Source organism: Ranitomeya imitator, chromosome 2, assembly GCF_032444005.1.
Source record: "Ranitomeya imitator isolate aRanImi1 chromosome 2, aRanImi1.pri, whole genome shotgun sequence".
Lineage (NCBI taxonomy): Eukaryota > Metazoa > Chordata > Amphibia > Anura > Dendrobatidae > Ranitomeya > Ranitomeya imitator.
The window spans coordinates 442,952,118-442,971,567 of NC_091283.1; the positions used below are offsets into that span (position 1 = coordinate 442,952,118).

At 44.0% G+C, this 19,450-nt stretch overlaps 1 protein-coding gene across 1 annotated transcript in view; it reads right to left on the reverse strand.

Moving 5' to 3' along the window:
• The window catches only part of BMP7 (bone morphogenetic protein 7), a 123,105-nt gene that overhangs the window by 11,413 nt on the left and 92,242 nt on the right, over positions 1 to 19,450 (reverse strand). Inside the window, exons 4-5 of the mRNA XM_069750946.1 lie at positions 6,119 to 6,316; positions 5,864 to 5,940 (exon numbers count right to left, since the gene is read on the reverse strand). Coding sequence (XP_069607047.1) covers positions 5,864 to 5,940; positions 6,119 to 6,316 — 275 coding nt within the window. The remainder of the gene's footprint in view (positions 1 to 5,863; positions 5,941 to 6,118; positions 6,317 to 19,450) is intronic.

Consider the following 19,450-nt stretch of genomic DNA (forward strand, 5'->3'; position numbering starts at 1 on the left):
GCCCTCAACAGGGCAGACAAAGTACGCCTGCGCCGAAGCCGCAGCATGAAGACAAGAAGACATCATCGTAAGAAGATAGGAAGTCCTGGACCGGACCGCGACGCCCATCGGATCGGACTGCCCGCCCAGGTGAGTATAATCTAACCTCTTTTTCTCATCTTTCAGGATACATCGGGGCTTATCTACAGCATTCCAGAATGCTGTAGATAAGCCGCTGATGCCGGTGGGCTTAGCTCACCTTCGATTTTGGGGGTGACAGGTTCCCTTTAACTAGTTCAATGCCGCTGTCAAACGCTGACAGCGGCATTTAACTAGCGCTTCCGGCCATCGGATCGGAAATGTGCTCATCGCTGTCCCCCGTCACATGATCGGGGGTCAGCGATGTGTCGGCATAACAACCAGAGGTTTCCTTGAGACCTCTATGGTTGTTGATGCCGGATTGGTATCAGCACCACCCTGCGGTCGGCGCTCATAGCAATGCATGAATTCAGCTACATAGGAGCGATCTGAGAATCGCTTCTATGTAGCTTATCCGATCGAGTTGTGCCAGCTTCTAGCCTCCCATGGAGGCTATTGAAGCATGGCAAAAGTAAAAAAAAAATGTATTAAAAAATATGAAAAAATAAAAAAAAATATAAAAGTTTAAATCACCCCCCCCCCTTTCGCCCCATTCAAAATAAAACAATAAAAAAAAAAAATCAAACATACACATGTTTGGTATCGCTGCGTTCAGAATCACCCGATCTATCAACAAAGGATTAACCTGATCGCTAAACGGCACAGCGAGAAAAAGATTCAAAACGCCAGAATTACGTTTTTTGGTCGCTGCGACATTGCATTAAAATGCAATAACGGGCGTATCTGCACCAAAATGATATAATTAAAAATGTCAGCTTGGCATGCAAAAAATAAGCCCTCAACCAACCCCAGATCACGAAAAAAGGTGACGCTATGGGTATCGGAAAATTGCACAATTTCTTTTTTTTTTTTTTTTTAAGAAAAGTTTGGCTTTTTTTTCACCACTTAGATAAAAAATAACCTAGACATGTTTGGTGTCTATGAACTCATAATGACCTGGAGAATCACAATGGCAGGTCAGTTTAAGCAGTTACTGAACCTAGCAAAAAAGCCAAACAAAAAACAAGTGTGGGATTGCACTTTTTTTGCAATTTCACCACACTTGGAATTTTGTTCCTGTTTTCTAGTACAAGACATGGTAAAACCAATGGTGTCGTTCAAAAGTACAACTTGTCCCACAAAAATGGCCCTCACATGGCCATATTGACGGAAAAATAAAAAAAGTTATGGCTCTGGGAAGAAGGGGAGCAAAAAACGAAAATGTAAAAATGAAAAAGGGTTGCGATCTTGAAGGGGTTACTGAAGGTCTCGGAGGAGATCCCTCAGGATAACATCCACCACCTCATCAGGACAATGCCCAGACATTGTAGGGAGGTCATACAGGCATGTGAAGGCCACACACACTACTGAGCATCATTTCCTTGTTTTTGGGCATTTCCACTGAAGTTGGATCAGCCTGCAATTTGATTTTCCACCTTGATTTTGAGCATCATTCCAACTCCAGACCTCCATGGGATATTAGAACCAAGAAAAAATGGAGTACAGATGTCCAAAGCAACATAATTTAAAAATTAAGTACAAAGTTTATTTATTTAACAATACAAATAACAACTATACTATACAAGTATACATGCTGTATGCAATGTATAACAACAAGGAGATATAGCAGAGGAAACATGGCGGTACGCCGGATTACATGTAGGTGGCAACATTCATCCCTCGGATGCGAATATTAAGTGTAAAAATAGATCTAGATGAACAATAAACTGGGTCATTCAAAAATATATAAATCACAGTATCACTGTATACAATAGCCCAGTGTCCACTATAGTACTCTCAATCATACACGCTTACCCATTAAGGAATAAGGGGAGCAGACCCCACCTCATCCGGCAGCCCCGGATGCGCGTTTCGCGGTACAGCTTGGATATCTCCATGGGATATTAGTTGTGATTTACATTCATCTAGGTTTTATTGTTCTCAACGCATTCCACTATGTAATGAATAAAGATTTGCAACCGGAATATTTCATTCAGTGATATCTAAGATGTGAGATTTTAGTGTTCCCTTTACTTTCTTGAGCCGTGTATATATAAGAACAAAATTGGAACAGCATCCAAAAATACCTTAACCGTAGTGCAAAGCTCTCCCAGCCAGTAGTCCAATGGCTTCCAACAATATACGGTAAGCAAAATAAGAAAAGCAGCACAAAAAAATACAAAAAAAGTGGACTTTATTGCCTGAACGGCGTGGCAACGTTTCGGATACAAAATCCTTTTTCAAGCCAACGTTGCCACACCGTTCAGGCAATAAAGACCACTTTTTTTCTATTTTTTGTGCTGCTTTTCTTATTTTGCTTATATATATACACGGCGAATAAGCCTCCGTACCTTGACAAGCAGAGATGGTATGTCACTCTCCATAAAGAGAAACAATTCCCCTTAGACCCGAGTCCAGAGCCTCTCACCTAGCCAAATTAGTTCTCATGCTTCGCACTGACGAGGGCCAACAGCCCGAAACACCGTGTCTGCGAATTAAGATACTGATTTGGCTTTTATCCGAAGTCATATTGCACGACTCGTTTAAAGGGTTGATTGTGACTTGTAGGATCGCTACTTCCAACAGGTGGCGCTATAGAGTTTAAGTCCTCTTTTTCTCAGAAGAGGCAATTTGCATATTATATATTCATCTTTTTTATTTTGAGAATTAAAAAAGGGAAATGGGCCGATGCAAATGTTTGGGCACCTTGCATGATTAATATCTAGTAGCACCCCTTTTAAAGGTATCACCGTTTGTAAATGCTTTTTGCAGCCAGCCAAGAGTCTTTCGATTCTTGTTGGAGGGATTTTCATCCATTCTTCGTTGGAAAATTCATCCAGTTCTGTGAGATTCCTGGGATGTTTTGCATGCACTGCTATTTTGAAGTCTAGCCACAGGTTTTCATTGATGTTCAGATCAGCGGACTGTGAGGGCCATTGTAAAACTCTCAGCTTATGCCTTTTGAGGTAGTCTTTTGTGGATTTTGATGTGTGTTTAGGATCATTATCCAATTGTAGAAGCCATCCTCTTTTTAACTTTTCAGCTTTTTTACAGATGGTGTTATGTTTGCATCAAGATTGTGTTGAAATTTAAATGAATACAACTCAAAAGCATGATTGAGCCACCCCCATACTTAATGGTTAGCTAAATTTTCTTTTCCGGAAATTCTGTGCCCTTTTTTCTCCACACATACCTTTGATCATTTTGGCCAAAGAGTTCCATTTTCACCTCATAAGTCCACAGAACTTGTTTCCAACATGCGTCACGCTTGTTTAGATGTTCTTTCACATACTGCTGATGCTGAACTTTATGGTGAGGACGCAGGAGAGGTTTTCTTCTGATGAAGGCCATATTTGTACAGGTGTCTCTGAACGATAGAACAATGTACCACAACTCCAGAGTCTGCTAAACCTTTCTGAAGGTCTTTTGCAGTCAAATGGGGGATTTGATTTGCCTCTCTAGCAATCCTACAATCAGCTCTCACTGAAATTTTGCTTGGTCTTCCAGCTCTTATCTTGACCTCCACTGTTCCTGTTAACTGCCATTTCTTAATTACATTTCGAAATGAGGAAAGGGCTTCTTGAAAACGCTTTGCTATCTTCTTATAGCCTTCTCCTGCTTTGTGGACAGGCCTCCACCATTTTCATTTTCAGAGTGCTAGGCAGATGATCAGAAGAACCCATGGCTGCTGTTTTTTGGAATGTGGCACCCCTAGGGGTATTTGCCACAAAAATAGTTACTGACAGTAAGTACAAATACTAAAATAGCAAGACTGCACTACCACCTCCGGCCAGAAGGGTGAGCTCCAGAGACTCCCCTTGATCCATTCTGGTCTGAGAGAAGAAATGGCAGTTGGGCCAAGGAGCTGATAGTGAGAGGTCATACAGTTGAATCTCTAACAGCCCTGTGACTGTTACCAGGCCTAAATCACCGGCCTGAGGAGAAGAGGGATAGAGAAAAAGGACATTGTGAGAACCGGGTAGCATTAATCACTACCCAGAACAGGCGCAAAGACGGATACCGGATCCGTGGCTGTATTCATTATATATAATACAGCAACCGGAAAAACGTGAGGTGATATCAGCTTCACTAGGGTCGGATGCAGCAACAGACACAGAGTTCAGCGGTACTCCCAGAGGGGGTAAACTGATAAAAGGACTCGGGTTGCCCGTCGAACCAGGACCCGGAGGGGACAGATTGGGCCGGCAGCCAGTTCACATACAGCAGCAGGGCCACACAGAAATTGCGCACAATAAGAGGCGAAGACCCCGGCAGGGTCAAAGTAACTCAGAGTTCCCATACAGACTCCGGTGACAGGACTGGTTGTAAATCCTTTTATGTTAAAGTAAACTGGTTAAACGTTTCAGTGCCTCAGTCTTTCATTTGGACAATAGCCATCTATCCAGGATCGAGATCGTCACCGCTGGGAGAACCTGCTGCTGATCAAGTAAGTGCCTGTCCCCTCATGATACCCCTTACACTGTGCATTGCCTGAGGCCACAGCACCGGGTCAAGCCACCCGTGACATCCCCCTCAAGAGACAGACTCCATTGGTCCGGTGCTGGGTATCCCGGTCTCCTGGGCGTCACAGGTACAAGGTTATAGGAGGCGGCTTTTTACAAAGATCGGAAATTTGCACCACCTGGTCTTTTGTAATGATGATAGTGAACAAGCCATAACCTTAACAGACTAACTAAAGTCTGAAACCTTTGTCAAAGTTGAGTACACAAATCTCCAAGGGTAGCCAAACTTTGGCATTGGCCCATTTTCCTTTTTGGAATTTTTAAAGTGTGAAAAATTGCAATATATATTTTTTCTTTGCCTAAAATACAAAGGAAATGTGTCATCTTTAATTTTAGGCCTTTTAGAGATCATTTCATCCTCAACTTGCTTAAATGTTCACAATAACACTAATTTTGACCAGGGGTGCCCAAACCAAACTTTTAAGCACTATATATATATATATATATATATATATATATATATATATATATATAGATATATACACATATATATATATATATATATATATACATATATATATATATATATAAACAATGCACAACATTATCTACATGATGCTATAGGTGTCTTCAGGGAAAGGAATGTGGCAGTTATTGTCCACATCTCCTTCACTTACACTGTCTGGAACCCATCCTTTCCGTGTTTGCAGCCCACACATCATGATAAACTCCACTTTGTCAAACTGTATTTACTAGAACTATCTCACAATATCCATCTATGCAGACGAGAACAAATTTTTAAATGTGTCCCCGAAATGTAAGTCGCTTGACCCTCCTGCACCTGCACAGAATGACAGATATCACCATTTGGCCCTAACATGGTGTGGAAAGGCCCAGACTACAGCCCAAGAAATTATTTATTCTATACTGGCTATAAATTGGAGTGGTCTGTCATTTGGCAGACTGGATGCTAAGTGATGGTCTTCCTAAAAATGTTCTGCCTTGTTAAAGGGGCATTCCAGCTGGAAGCATTTATCTTCCACTGATAGGCAATAAATAAATGCTAGATCGGTGGGAGTCTGACAGCTGTGGCGACAGGCAGAATGAAAGGCTCCTGGCCCCCTTTTTACTGGCCCACAACCAGGAAGGAGGATGAATAGACTGATGGTCAAACAAGCCTCTCCGTGATTGAAAGGGCCCAGTGCTGCTCTGGGCAGATCAGATTTTAATGAGGTCTTTGCCAATAAGCCCCCAAAAATGAACTAAAATGAAAATGATTTTACCTGCCATCCCAGGTCCCGAAAACTGACATATAACTCATGCTTCTTGCAGGCCTGCTTCTGATCTGTGCTTGTGTTCTCTGTAAAAATTGAGAACAAATACAGAAAGGTGATTTTAGGTAGGACTGATGCTTCTGATCTGCTAAATCGGCAAATCCAATCCATCCACCGATTATTCCCTCTCTCCTGCAGGAGGTGAAATGTTTTCTAACCCTTTGATCAGGAGGATGTCCACAGTGACCAAAGCACTGTACGTACCTGCTATATTTGCCACCCGCAGTGCCTCCTGGTTCTTTGGTCCTTTGGATCTGTTTTGGTTGCGCTGCTTCCCACCTGTTGATCGGATGCTTCGCAGATGAATCTCTGTAGCTTTAAAGAAGGCCACCATGAACGGCTGCTTGTTGTGAGGTCCATTAATCCCAACCAAACCGGCTAGCTTAGGGTTGATGCTCTGACCTAACATACAAAAATGCATATTTTACAAGATAGGTAGATACAGTAGATGATAGATAGTTAATAGACAGATATATATTAGATAGATAGATAGATAGATAGATAGATAGATAGATAGATAGATAGATAGATAGATAGTAACATAGTAACATAGTAACATAGTTAGTAAGGCCGAAAAAAGACATTTGTCCATCCAGTTCAGCCTATATTCCATCATAATAAATACCCAGATCTACGTCCTTCTACAGAACCTAATAATTGTATGATACAATATTGTTCTGCTCCAGGAAGACATCCAGGCCTCTCTTGAACCCCTCGACTGAGTTCGCCATCACCACCTCCTCAGGCAAGCAATTCCAGATTCTCACTGCCCTAACAGTAAAGAATCCTCTTCTATGTTGGTGGAAAAACCTTCTCTCCTCCAGACGCAAAGAATGCCCCCTTGTGCCCGTCACCTTCCTTGGTATAAACAGATCCTCAGCGAGATATTTGTATTGTCCCCTTATATACTTATACATGGTTATTAGATCGCCCCTCAGTCGTCTTTTTTCTAGACTAAATAATCCTAATTTCGCTAATCTATCTGGGTATTGTAGTTCTCCCATCCCCTTTATTAATTTTGTTGCCCTCCTTTGTACTCTCTCTAGTTCCATTATATCCTTCCTGAGCACCGGTGCCCAAAACTGGACACAGTACTCCATGTGCGGTCTAACTAGGGATTTGTACAGAGGCAGTATAATGCTCTCATCATGTGTATCCAGACCTCTTTTAATGCACCCCATGATCCTGTTTGCCTTGGCAGCTGCTGCCTGGCACTGGCTGCTCCAGGTAAGTTTATCATTAACTAGGATCCCCAAGTCCTTCTCCCTGTCAGATTTACCCAGTGGTTTCCCGTTCAGTGTGTAATGGTGATATTGATTCCCTCTTCCCATGTGTATAACCTTACATTTATCATTGTTAAACCTCATCTGCCACCTTTCAGCCCAAGTTTCCAACTTATCCAGATCCATCTGTAGCAGAATACTATCTTCTCTTGTATTAACTGCTTTACATAGTTTTGTATCATCTGCAAATATCGATATTTTACTGTGTAAACCTTCTACCAGATCATTAATGAATATGTTGAAGAGAACAGGTCCCAATACTGATAGATAGATAGATAGATAGATAGATAGATAGATAGATAGATAGATAGATAGATAGATAGATAGATAGATAGATAGATAGATAGATATGAGATAGATTTAGTTGTTTTCAAAAGTTTACATACCCAGGCAGAATTTTTGCTTTCTGTGTTTTCTCTTTCTAAATCATAATGACAACTCAAAACATTCAAATGACCCTGATCAAAAGTTCACATACCCCATTTCTTAATACCGTGTATTGCCCCCTCTAACATCAATGACAGCTTGAAGTCTTTTGTGGTAGTTGTGGATGAGGTTCTTTATTGTCTCAGATGGTAAAGCTGCCCACTGTTCTTGGCAAAAATCCTCCAGTTCCTGTAAATTCTTGGGCTGTCTATCATGAACTGCGTGCTTGAGATCTCCCCAGAATGGCTCAATGATACTGAGGTCAGGAGGCTGAGATGGCCACTCCACAACCTTCACTTTATTCTGCTGTAGCCAATGACAGGTCGACTTGCCTTTGTGTTTTGGATCGTTGTCATGTTGGAACGTCCAAGTACGTCTCATGCACAGCTTCTGGGCTGATGAGTGCAAATTTGCCTGCAGTATTTGCGGATAATGTGCTGCATTCATCTTTCCTTCAACTTTGACCAAGTTTCCTGTGTTTTTGTAGCTCACACATCCCCAAAACATCAGCGATCCACCTCCATGCTTTACAGTAGGAATGGTGTTCCTTTCCTCGCAGGCCTTGCTGACCTCTCTCCAAATGTAACTTTTATGGTTGTGGCCAAACATTTCAATTTTGGTCTCACTCCAAATTACCTTGTTCCAGAAGTTTTGAGGCTTATCTCTGTGCTATTTTGCATATTGTAGGCGAGATACATTGTGGCATTTGCGCAGTAATGGCTTTCTTCTGGCGATTCGACCATGCAGCCCATTTTTCTTCAAGTGCCTTCTTATTGTACATCTTGACACAGCCACATTGCTAGTGTTCAGAGAGTCCAGTATTTCAGCTGATGTTATTTGTGGGTTTATCTTTGAATCCCAAACGATTTCCCTGGCAGTTGTGGATAACATTTTTGTTGGTCTACCTGACCGTAGTTTTGTTTTTACAGAGCCCCTGATTTTTCATTTGTTAATCACAGTTTGAACACTACTGACTGGCATTATCAATTCATTGGATATCTTTCTGTACCCTTTTCTGTTTTATACAGATCACTCACCTTTCCCGGAAATCCATTGACAATTCTTTTGATTTCCCCATGACTCACAATCCAGACACGTCAGTGGCTGGATGAAAGATGCAAGAGTCTGTCTAAATCCCAGAAACTCACTCAGCTTTTATGCACACACACTGATTACAAGCAAACAGGTCACAGGTGAGGATGTTACCTTTAGTAGCCATTCAAACCCATTTGTGTCAACGTCTGTGCACGTTATCAGGCCAAAATCACCAGGGTGTGTGAACTTTTGATCAGGGTCATTTGGATGTTTTGGGTTGTCATTATGATTTAAAAAGAGAAAACACAGTAGTTTGACAATAAATGGCTTCACCCAACCACCAACCATGAGTGGAGAAAAAGTTTTAGTGTTATCATTCATATTGTCTGAAAAAAGGCCAAGAAAGCTAAAATGATGCTGGGGTATGTAAACTTTTGAGCACATCTAGATAGAAATGAGAAATAGATAGATACACTGCATAGATAAAAGTATTGTGTCCCCAACATTGCACGTACAAGAGCTTTTATGACATCCCATTCTACATCCATAACCATTAATATGAAGTTGGTCCCCATGTACAGCTATAACAGCTCCTCTCTTCTAGAAGAAATTTCTTTAAGATTTCAGAGTTTTCTGTAATAATTGTTGCTATTTCATCCAGAAGAGCATTTGTGAGGTCAGTCCCTGATGGAGGAGACGGTCGGGCTCACAATCTCCATTCTATGTCATCCCAAAGGTGTTGGATGGGGTCGAGATCAGAGCTTTGTGTGAATTCCCTCAACCATGTCTTTATGGATCTTGTGCACTGGAGCACATTCATGGGGAACAGAAAAGAGCCTTCCCCTGAAACTACTCCCACAAACTTGGAAGCATAAAATTGGCCAAAATGTCTTTTATATGCTGAAGAATTTCCTTCACTGAAACTAAGGGACTGAGGCCGACCATTGAAAAACACCCCCATAGCATCATCTGGAACGCCCGTCAGGGCTGTGGGGTACTCAGTATGGGGTCCGGTAATTAAAGGGATGTGTTGACCTGGTCCATGGCCCTGGGCGCCCAAGTAAAAGGGTCTTTAAAGGGGTTTGTGAAATAATAAAGATTTGTGACGCCACCTGTGCTACTCGGTCAGGGGTGACTGATGCTGCTTAAAGGGGTCCTCTGGGATGATGTTGTTGTAGCAGGGATGGTATGGCTTCCCACAGGTGAAGCTGGGTCCCCAGGGCTCCCGACGTGTTGGGCAAGAATGGTGAGGTGCCGGGAATAAACGGAGGACACAGGGTTGTAGTATCTTTACCTGGTTTACTGATGAATTCAGGCAGCCGCAGTCCAGGGTACCGGATTACAGGTACGGTCCCTTGCTGCCTTAGGCCTCACACAAGGTCCTCACATTTTCTCTCTGTCCCCCTTGTTGGTTGGACACTACCCGTATGACAGGTAGCTCGAGCCTTTTTACAGGATCTCTATCACGACCTGGGCTCAGTCTGCTACTGTGTCCTTCGGGTATTATTGGTGGACAGGTAACTTGCAATCTGCTGTCCGCCGGTTTATGTCGTGGGGCATAGAGTTACACCCACAACCTCGGTCTTCCGGCTACCAGTATCTGCGCTCAGTGTGGAGGAAGCCCAGTCGCAGCTTCTCTCCAGCTCTTCACTCTCCTGTGCCTCTGTTCCTCTCTACAACTTATTCCGTCCTTCTCTCTCCCATCCAGGAGCTGCAGAACCTCATGTTGCCCCCCCGTCTTCCTGATTCTCTTCTGTCTGCTTCCTCCCTCCTCACACCTCTGTGACAGACTACTCACTAACTTCCCCTCCAGCCAGAATATATATAGGGGAGCCACCCACAAGCTGGATAAGAGCTCCCCCTTCTGGCCTGGAGTAAGAACATGTTGCATGTTTGTGAATACCTGATAAAAGGAATCCTTCCTCGTTCCCAAGCATGACATCACTCTTCCCGTGAGGAAAGCAATGCCACTGTAACAACCAGGAACCTGGGGTGTTACACATCCAGTCTCCACCAAACTACAGCTGGCACAACGCAGTCAAGCAGGTAAGGCTCCTGGCATTCACTAAACCCAGACTCATCCATTAGATGCCAGATTGAGAAGTATGATCCATCACTGCACAGAACACGTTTCCACTGCTCCAGTGTCTGGTGGCAGCTGCTTAACACCACTGACACTTGGCTTTGTGCTTGGTGATGTAAAGCTGCACTCAGCTGCTTGGTCATGAAGCTTCCAGCGGGGCGCAGTGTTTGTGCTGATGTTAATATGAGAGGAAGTTGTCAGTTATGGAGTCAGCAGAGTGTTGGTGACTTTTCTGTCCTCTGCTCCTCAGCACTCGGTGACCCTGCTCTGTAACATTATGGGGTCTCCACTTTCTGGCTGAGTCGCTGCTGATTCTTTTGCTTCTCAATAATATCACTCACAGATAATGGGGGAATATTTAGGACAAAAGAAAAAGTCATTATCTAACTTGTTGCACCGGAGGCCCCTATTATAAGACCGGGCTGGTAACAGGGAACTCTGTACCGCCAGCCATTCTGACACATTAGTAAACAGAGACAATATGATGATGGGCTGTATCTTATACACCGGGGAAAGGGGGGGTCGGGTGCAGATGTTATACAACAGGGGCATTGGTACCAATGATTATTGATTGGGAGAAATGGGGCCAGAGTTATAAACCAGGGTGAGGGTTCAGATGTTACACCCCAGGGCCTGATGTTATACAATGGGGTTGAGGGGCCGGATGGTATACAACGAGGGCAATGGAACTGACGGAAAAACCTTAATTCGGTGATAAAGACGCATGTCCCAATGCTTCTCTCCATATATTGTGGATAGGTTGTATAAAACTCTGCTATCAGTACATCATATTTCTTGGGTGTACCCAGTATAGCCCCCGTATTTGCCTTTTTCGGCACGTCTGAGGGATCAGTCACCGGACACCCAATCCCAGCCTGTGTACAGTTAAGTTAGGTAATAAATAAAGCCGCTAACCCCACCGCTGCCCCTGACTCGTTCTGAAGGGTTGTGCAGAGTTCACCATCTTTTAACACCAGAAGAAACCTCCCCCCCAAAAAACCTAAAATTGTAAAAAAAAAAAGTGAAACCCTGTTACAAGAATTACCCTTGTTCCTCAGGAGAATCTTAAATTCCAGCCTCAGGTAATTTATTCAGTGCAGAAAACAAATGCGGCCTGTAAAATGTGTTAGTAGATTGTGTGAGATAGGCAGGGGGCCGCTCCCTCGCTCAGGAGCAGGGGTACAGCCGCCGCTGCCAGCAGATCACATAGCGCAAAGACACCACGCGCTGCATGCAGAGGCTGAGAAATCAAGATTTAAAGGGATTGTCCACTTTTATGCTAGGCTCCTTTCACACTAGCGTCGGAATCTCCCCGTCGCAATGCGTCGGGGAGAGAGATTCCGACGCTAGCGTTTGCTGCATTGCACAATGGGTGCAGCGGATGCATTTTTCCGGCGCATCCGCTGCCCCATTGTAAAGTGCGGGGAGGTGGGGGCGGAGTTCCGGCCGCGCATGCGCGGTCGGAAAAAGCGGTCCGTCAGGAGAAAAAAAAGTTACATGTAGCGTTTTTTTCTCCCGACGGTCCGCAAAAGCATGACGCATCCGTCGCTCGACGGATGCGACGTGTGGCAATCCGTCGCAAATGCGTCGTCAATGCACTTTTGCAAGATGCGTTTTTTCTGCAAAACGACGCATTGTGACGGATTGCAGAAAACGCTAGTGTGAAAGTAGCCTAAAGCGTTAAAAAAAAGTTTTGTATAAACTTGGTATATCCTTTTATGCTTGCAGTTTGTGGAAACATTTTTATTTCTACATTCATAGGCTGAAAATCCATCCTCTGCTCACAAATTACAATGCGTCAGCTTAGGATGGAGATTTGTGCCACAAAGGGTCGCGTCGGTGTGATGGGCACACAAGGTCGGGGCTTAGTCAGTGTTTTCAGCGCTCGCTAGCCTCTCACGTGACCAGGACAAATTCTGATCCTCCAGGCAGAACTAATGAAAATTTTTATTCAGTGACTGCAAGCAGAAAGTTTAAAAACCGTATGAAATTGATAACAAAAATCCCGCAGTCTCCCCTTGAGCATTTTCCATAAAGCAGCACTCACATCCTGTGACATCTGCTACGCAGAGAGCCCGAGGATCGTACAGTACGGCATTTGCCCGGGACAGCAGAGTGGTCAGGACGCCTCATTATCCCACTACTTCTTTTTTGTTCCTTTTTTTTGCTTCTTTCCTGGTCATTTTTTTTATGGGTAAACACAAACTTAACTATCTCCCGGACGCGATTATACTGATAATATCTGCTGCGATTTCCCCACAACACATGTGGTGATCACAAGGCTCTTGTCAAGCGATTGGCACTACCTGACTTATTAACTCCTTGGTGCCATAGTCCGTTATTACCGTCAGGATGTGGCGATTTTTTTCCTTTCCCAACTTTTTTATTTTTCTGACGCTTGATTTTTTTTTGTGGAACAAGTAGTATTTCTAGCTACATATATTATTATTATTTATTGTTATAGCACCATTTATCCCATGGCGCTTTACCTGTACGGAGGGGTATACATAATAAAACAAGTACAATAATCTTAAACAATAGAAGTCACAACTGATACAGGAGGAGAGAGGACCCTGCCCACGAAGGCTCACAATCTACAAGGGATGGGTGAGGATACAGTAGGCGAGGTTAGAGCTGGTCATGCAGCGGTTTGGTCGATCGGTGGTTACTGCAGGTTGTAGGCTTGTCGGAAGAGGTGGATCTTCAGGTTCTTTTTGAAGGTTTCGATGGTAGGCGAGAGTCTGATATGTTGTGGTAGAGAGTTCCAGAGTAGGGGTGATAAGCGAGAGAAATCTTGTATACGATTGTGGGAAGAGGAGATAAGAGGGGAGTAGAGAAGGAGGTCTTGTGAGGATCGGAGATTGTGTGTAGGTAAGTACTGGGAGATGAGGTCACAGATGTATGGAGGAGACAGGTTGTGGATGGCTTTGTATGTCATGGTTAAGGTTTTGTACTGGAGTCTCTGGGCAATGGGGAGCCAGTGAAGGGATTGACAGAGGGGAGAAGCTGGGGAATAGCTGGGGGACAGGTGGATTAGTCGGGCAGCAGAGTTTAGAATAGATTGGAGGGGTGCGAGAGTGTTCGAGGGGAGGCCACAGAGCAGGAGGTTGCAGCAGTCAAGGCGAGAGATGATGGGGGCATGGACTAGGGATTTAGCAGATTCTTGGTTGAGGAATGAACGGATTCGTGAAATATTTTTGAGTTGAAGTCGGCAGGAAGTGGAAAGGGCTTGGATATGTGGTTTGAAGGAGAGATCAGCATCAAGGATTACCCCGAGGCAGCAAGCTTGGGGGACTGGGGAGAGTGGGCAGCCATTTACTGTAATGGATAGGTTCGTTGGGGGGTCACGTGAGATGGGGGAAAGATGATGAATTCTGTTTTGTCCATGTTAAGTTTCAGAAATCTAGCAGAGAAGAAGGATGAAATAGTGGACAGACATTGAGGGATTCTGGTTAGTAGGGTGGTGATATCTGGTCCAGAGATGTAGATCTGTGTGTCATCAACATAGCGATGATACTGAAAGCCATGAGATTCTATGAGCTGTCCCAGGCCAAAGGTGTAAATGGAGAAGAGCAGGGGCCCTAGGACTGGACCTTGTGGGACTCCGACAGATAGGGGGCAAAGTGATGAGGAGGATGTGTGAGTGGGAGACGCTGAATGTCTGGTCTGTTATAATAGGGAATGGTCCACTGTGTCAAAGGCAGCTGACAGGTCCAGGAGGAGGAGGACAGAGTAGTGTTGCTTGCTCTTGGCAGTTAAGAGGTCATTGGTGACCTTAGTTAGGGCAGTTTGAGTGGAGTGGTGTGACCGGAAGCCAGATTGTAAGCGGTCGAAGAGGGAGCAAGAAGAGAGATGGGAGGACAGTTTAAGGTAGACGTGTTGTTACAGTATCTTGGAGGCATAGGGGAGAAGTGATATAGGGCGATAGCTAGATACAGAGGATGGGTCAAGAGAGGGCTTTTTGAGGATAGGTGTGATTGAGGCATGTTTAAAGCTTGAGGGGAAAACACCAGTTGTTAGTGATAGGTTGAGAGATGGGTTAGGGTTGGGATGAAGACTGTGGTGAGGTTTGGGATGAAGTGGGATGGGATCGGGTCAAGTGCACAGGTGGTGAGATGTGATCTTGAGAGCAGAGTGGAGAGTCGATCTTCTGTAATGGTGGAGAAGTTGGTTTTGGGGGCGGAGGGCTGGGAAGTCGGGAGGAAGGGCTCTGGGGGTTGTTGACCAAAACTGTATCTGATGTTATCAATCTTCTGCTTGAAAAATGAGGCAAAGTCTTCAGCTGAGATGAGTGGGGAGGGAGGAGGTGCTGGGGGACGGAGGAGAAAATTGAAGGTGTTGAATAACTGTTTAGGGTTGTGAGACAGGGAGGATATGAGAGATAAGAAGTAGGTTTGTTTAGCTGTGGCGAGTGTGGTCTTGAAAGTAGTGAGGGACTGTTTGAATGCGATGAAGTGCTCGTTGGAGTGGGATCTTTTCCATCTGCGCTCAGCAGCCCTGGAAGCTCGCCTCAGTTCTTGGGTCAGGCTGGTGTGCCAGGGCTATCTGTTGATTTTGCGAGCTTTGGTATGTGTAAGTGGGGCAGCAGATTCCAAAGCTACAGCTATTGTGGTGTTGTATAGAGCGGCAGCGTCATCCGCATTGTGTAAGGAACTTATATCTGTGAGAGGGAGGAGGGATTCAGAGAATGAGTGTAGGTCAAGGTGTTTAAGATTTCTGCGAGGGTGTGAAAGTTTGTGGGGTGGGAATTGTAGAGATGGAGTGGAGAGGGAAGAGAATGTGAGAAGGTTGTGGTCAGAGAGAGGAAGAGGTGAGTTAGAGAGGTTAGATAGGGAGCAGAGGCGGGTGAAGATGAGGTCCAGTGTGTGGCCATCTTTGTGGGTGGCTGCAGAAGACCATTGAGTGAGGCCGAAGGAGGAAGTGAGAGATAGAAGTTTAGTGGCAGCTGAGAGGGAAGTGTCAATGGGGATGTTGAAGTCGCCCATGATGATAGTAGGAATGTCAGCGGAAAGGAAATGAAGTATCCAGGTGGTGAAGTGGTCAAAGAAGGTGGTGGCTGGCCCTGGGGCGCGGTAGATGATAGTCAGTTGGAGGTTGGAGGGGTAGTAGATGCGCATGGAGTGCACCTCAAAGGAAGGGAGGGTAACAGATGGTGGCAGTGGGATTGGGGTGAAGGAGAAGGTGTCTGACAGGAGAAAACCAACTCCTCTGCCATGTTTGCTGCTGGGGCGGGGGGGGGGGGAGGGGGAGAAAAGGTGGAAGCCACCATAGGAAAGTGCAGCAGGAGAGGCTGTGTCAGAAGGGGTGAGCCAGATTTCGGTGATGGCGAGGAAGGAAAGTTTGGTAGTAACAAAAAGTTCATGGATGTAGGAAAGCTTGTTGCAGACAGAGCGAGCGTTCCACAGAGCTCCTGTTAGTGGGACTGGGTTAGTGGGGGCTGGGTGAATGGGTATAAGGTTAGAGAGGTTACGGAAGGTTGTGATAGAGCGTGGATGGGAAATAGAAATGACTGTGGGAATGTGGTGAGGAGGACCAGGATTTGGAGAGATAGGAGCAGAGAAAGTGTTAGCAGGTGGGAGCAGGAGAGGGCATGAGGGGGCTGTCTGTGTTTGGAGACAGAGGATTGCATGTTGCAAGTGAAGGATTATAGGGGTGAAAGTGAAAACAAACAGAAACATTGTTTACAGTGACTTGCCAGTTACCTTCAGCTCCCTTCTGGTTCAATTCTGGTTTTAATTCTACATAATCTTCACACTTTTAGGACACACTTATAGAAATCACACTGCAGACTGAAGTCTATACAGACTTGCGCTATGCTATATATGTAAAACTAAGTGCATTCAGCTGTGAAGCAGAGAGGAGTGGTCTCTGTTCATCTTGGTCAGAGAATTAAGGGTAGGTTCACATTGCGTTAGTGCAGTCCGTTCAACGCATACGTTAAACGGACTGCACTAACGCAAGTGCCGACTTTGGCACAGCACTAGCGCAGATGGAGCATCTGCTAGCTCCATCTGCGCTAGTAGTGACGGACCTGGAAACGCTGCAGCCCGCGTCTCGGGTCCGTCACTCAATGACGGCACATCGCTAACGCATGCCCATTGTGGGCATGCGCTAGCGATGCGTCCAACATTGCATTCAATGGCGGCGTTAACGGACTACGTTACACCGCGTTATGCCGCGGTGTAACGTAGTCCGTTTAACGGAGTCACTGAACGCAGTGTGAACCTAGCTTAAGAGTGGACCAGATGCATACAATCAAGCCAGAGTAAACAACGTCATAAATAACACTAGGGTAGAGTACATATACTGAACATATGGTGGTCCTTTTATACTCCCTTCCAAAAAATTACTAACAAATTTTTCAAAAAAAATTTTTTGTACTACGGCTTTCGTTCTGCCAGGCAGTGCTATTATAGGAACCTGTATTCAGGTTTATATTTTTACTTTTTCACTACTGAGCGATTTTTCATTTTTGTTTGTTCACCTCTTCTTCCAAGACCCAGAACTTTTTTATTTTTCCGTCTATGCTGCCGTATAAGGGTTTGTTTTTCGCAGGATGAGATGTAGATTTTATTGGCATCGTTCGTTTTTTAAACGATTTTTCATGTCGTTATAATTATGGTGATACCAAATTTGTATACTTTTTTTTATATATTTTAGTTGATAAAATTATTTAGAAGATTTATTTAAGTTTTTGTCGCCATTTTCTGAGATCTGTAACTTTTTCATTTTTCAATCAATGGAGCTGTGGGAGGGCTTGTTATTTGCGTGATGAACTGATTTTTTTAATACCATTTTAATACCAATCATCCTCTGCTGGATGAACTCATATGAACTCGAGCGTGGGAAAATATTCTGAAAAGTTCCCAGGCTCGAGTTCATATGAGGGCGCATCACCGCGACTCGAGGTAACTACAGTACATTCCCCTGCATTCCATTCATTCACCAAGTTTTACAGGCAGGGGCAGGTACATTAGCAGGCTCCTGGGTGTAAAATGATTTAACCCCTTCAGATAGATTTACAGCGTGGGACAAGACTGTAACGACGAAAGGTATGGAATAATGTTGTTTGTTTTTTTAACTTTGTTTCAGGTGACAAGGGTCTTCAGGTGGATTAAGAGTATAATAAAATATTAAAACACCATGTGTCTTTATTTCATTAAAATACTTTTTAATAATGTGTGTGTGTTTTATTATCCATTTCGTACTATTTGATTAATAATGGATAGGTGTCATAATTGACGCCTCTCCATTTTTAACCTGGCTTAAAGTCACCTTACAATAGCAAGGTGACATTAACCCTTTATTACCCCATATCCCATCACTACAGGGGAGTGGGAAGAGAGAGGCCAAGTGCCAGAATAGGCACATCTTACAGATGTGCCTTTTCTGGGGTGGCTGGGGGCAGATGTTTTTAGCCAGGGAGGGGTCTTATAACCATGGTCCCTCTCTAGGCTATTAATATCTGCCCTCAGTCACTGGCTTTCCCACTCTGGCGGAGTAAATTGCGCGGGAGCCCACGCCATTTTTTTCCGGGATTTAACCCTTTAATTTAATAGCTAAAGACCCCAAATTTGACACAAAGACACTTCTCATATTACTAAAGAGGAATATGTAATAAAAGAAGGGATATGAGATGGTTTACTGTATGTAAACCATGTCTCATATCCTGTCGGGTTTGTGAAGGAGATAGAAAAAGCCGGCAATTGAATTACCGGCTTTTCTGCCACCTAGCGCTGAAATATATATATATATATATATATATATATATATATATATATATACAGTCATGGCCAAAAGTATTGACGCCCCGGCAATTCTGTCAGATAATACTCATTTTCTTCCTGAAAATGATTGCAAACACAAATTGTTTGGTATTATTATCTTCATTTAATTTGTCTTAAATAAAAAAAACACAAAAAGATTTGTCCTAAAGCCAAATTGGATATAATTCCACACCAAACATAAAAAGGAAGTGGACAAAAGTATTGACACTGTTCGAAAAATCATGTGATGCTTCTCTAATTTGTGTAATTAACAGCACCTGTAACTTACCTGTGGCACCTAACAGGTGTTGGCAATAACTAAATCACACTTGCAGCCAGTTGACATGGATTACAGTTGACTCAACCTCTGTCCTGTGTCCTTGTGTGTACCACATTGAGCATGGAGAAAAGAAAGAAGACCAAAGAACTGTCTGAGGACTTGAGAAACCAAATTGTGAGAAAGCATGAGCAATCTCAAGGCTACAAGTCCATCTCCAAAGACCTGAATGTTCCTGTGTCTACCGTGCGCAGTGTCATCAAGAATTTTAAAGCCCATGGCACTGTGGCTAACCTCCCTAGATGTGGACGGAAAGGAAAAATTGACAAAAGATTTCAACGCAAGATTGTGCGGATGTTGGATAAAGAACCTCGACTAACACCTAAACAAGTTCAAGCTGCCCTGCAGTCCGAGGGTACAACAGTGTCAACCCGTACTATCCGTCGGCGTCTGAATGAAAAGGGACTATATGGTAGGAGACCCAGGCTGGAGTTTGCCAAAACTTACCTGAAAAAGCCTAAAACGTTTTGGAAGAATATTCTCTGGTCAGATGAGACAAAAGTAGAACTTTTTGGGCAAAGGCATCAACATAGAGTTTACAGGAGAAAAAAGAGGCATTCAAAGAAAAGAACACGGTCCCTACAGTCAAACATGGCGGAGGTTCCC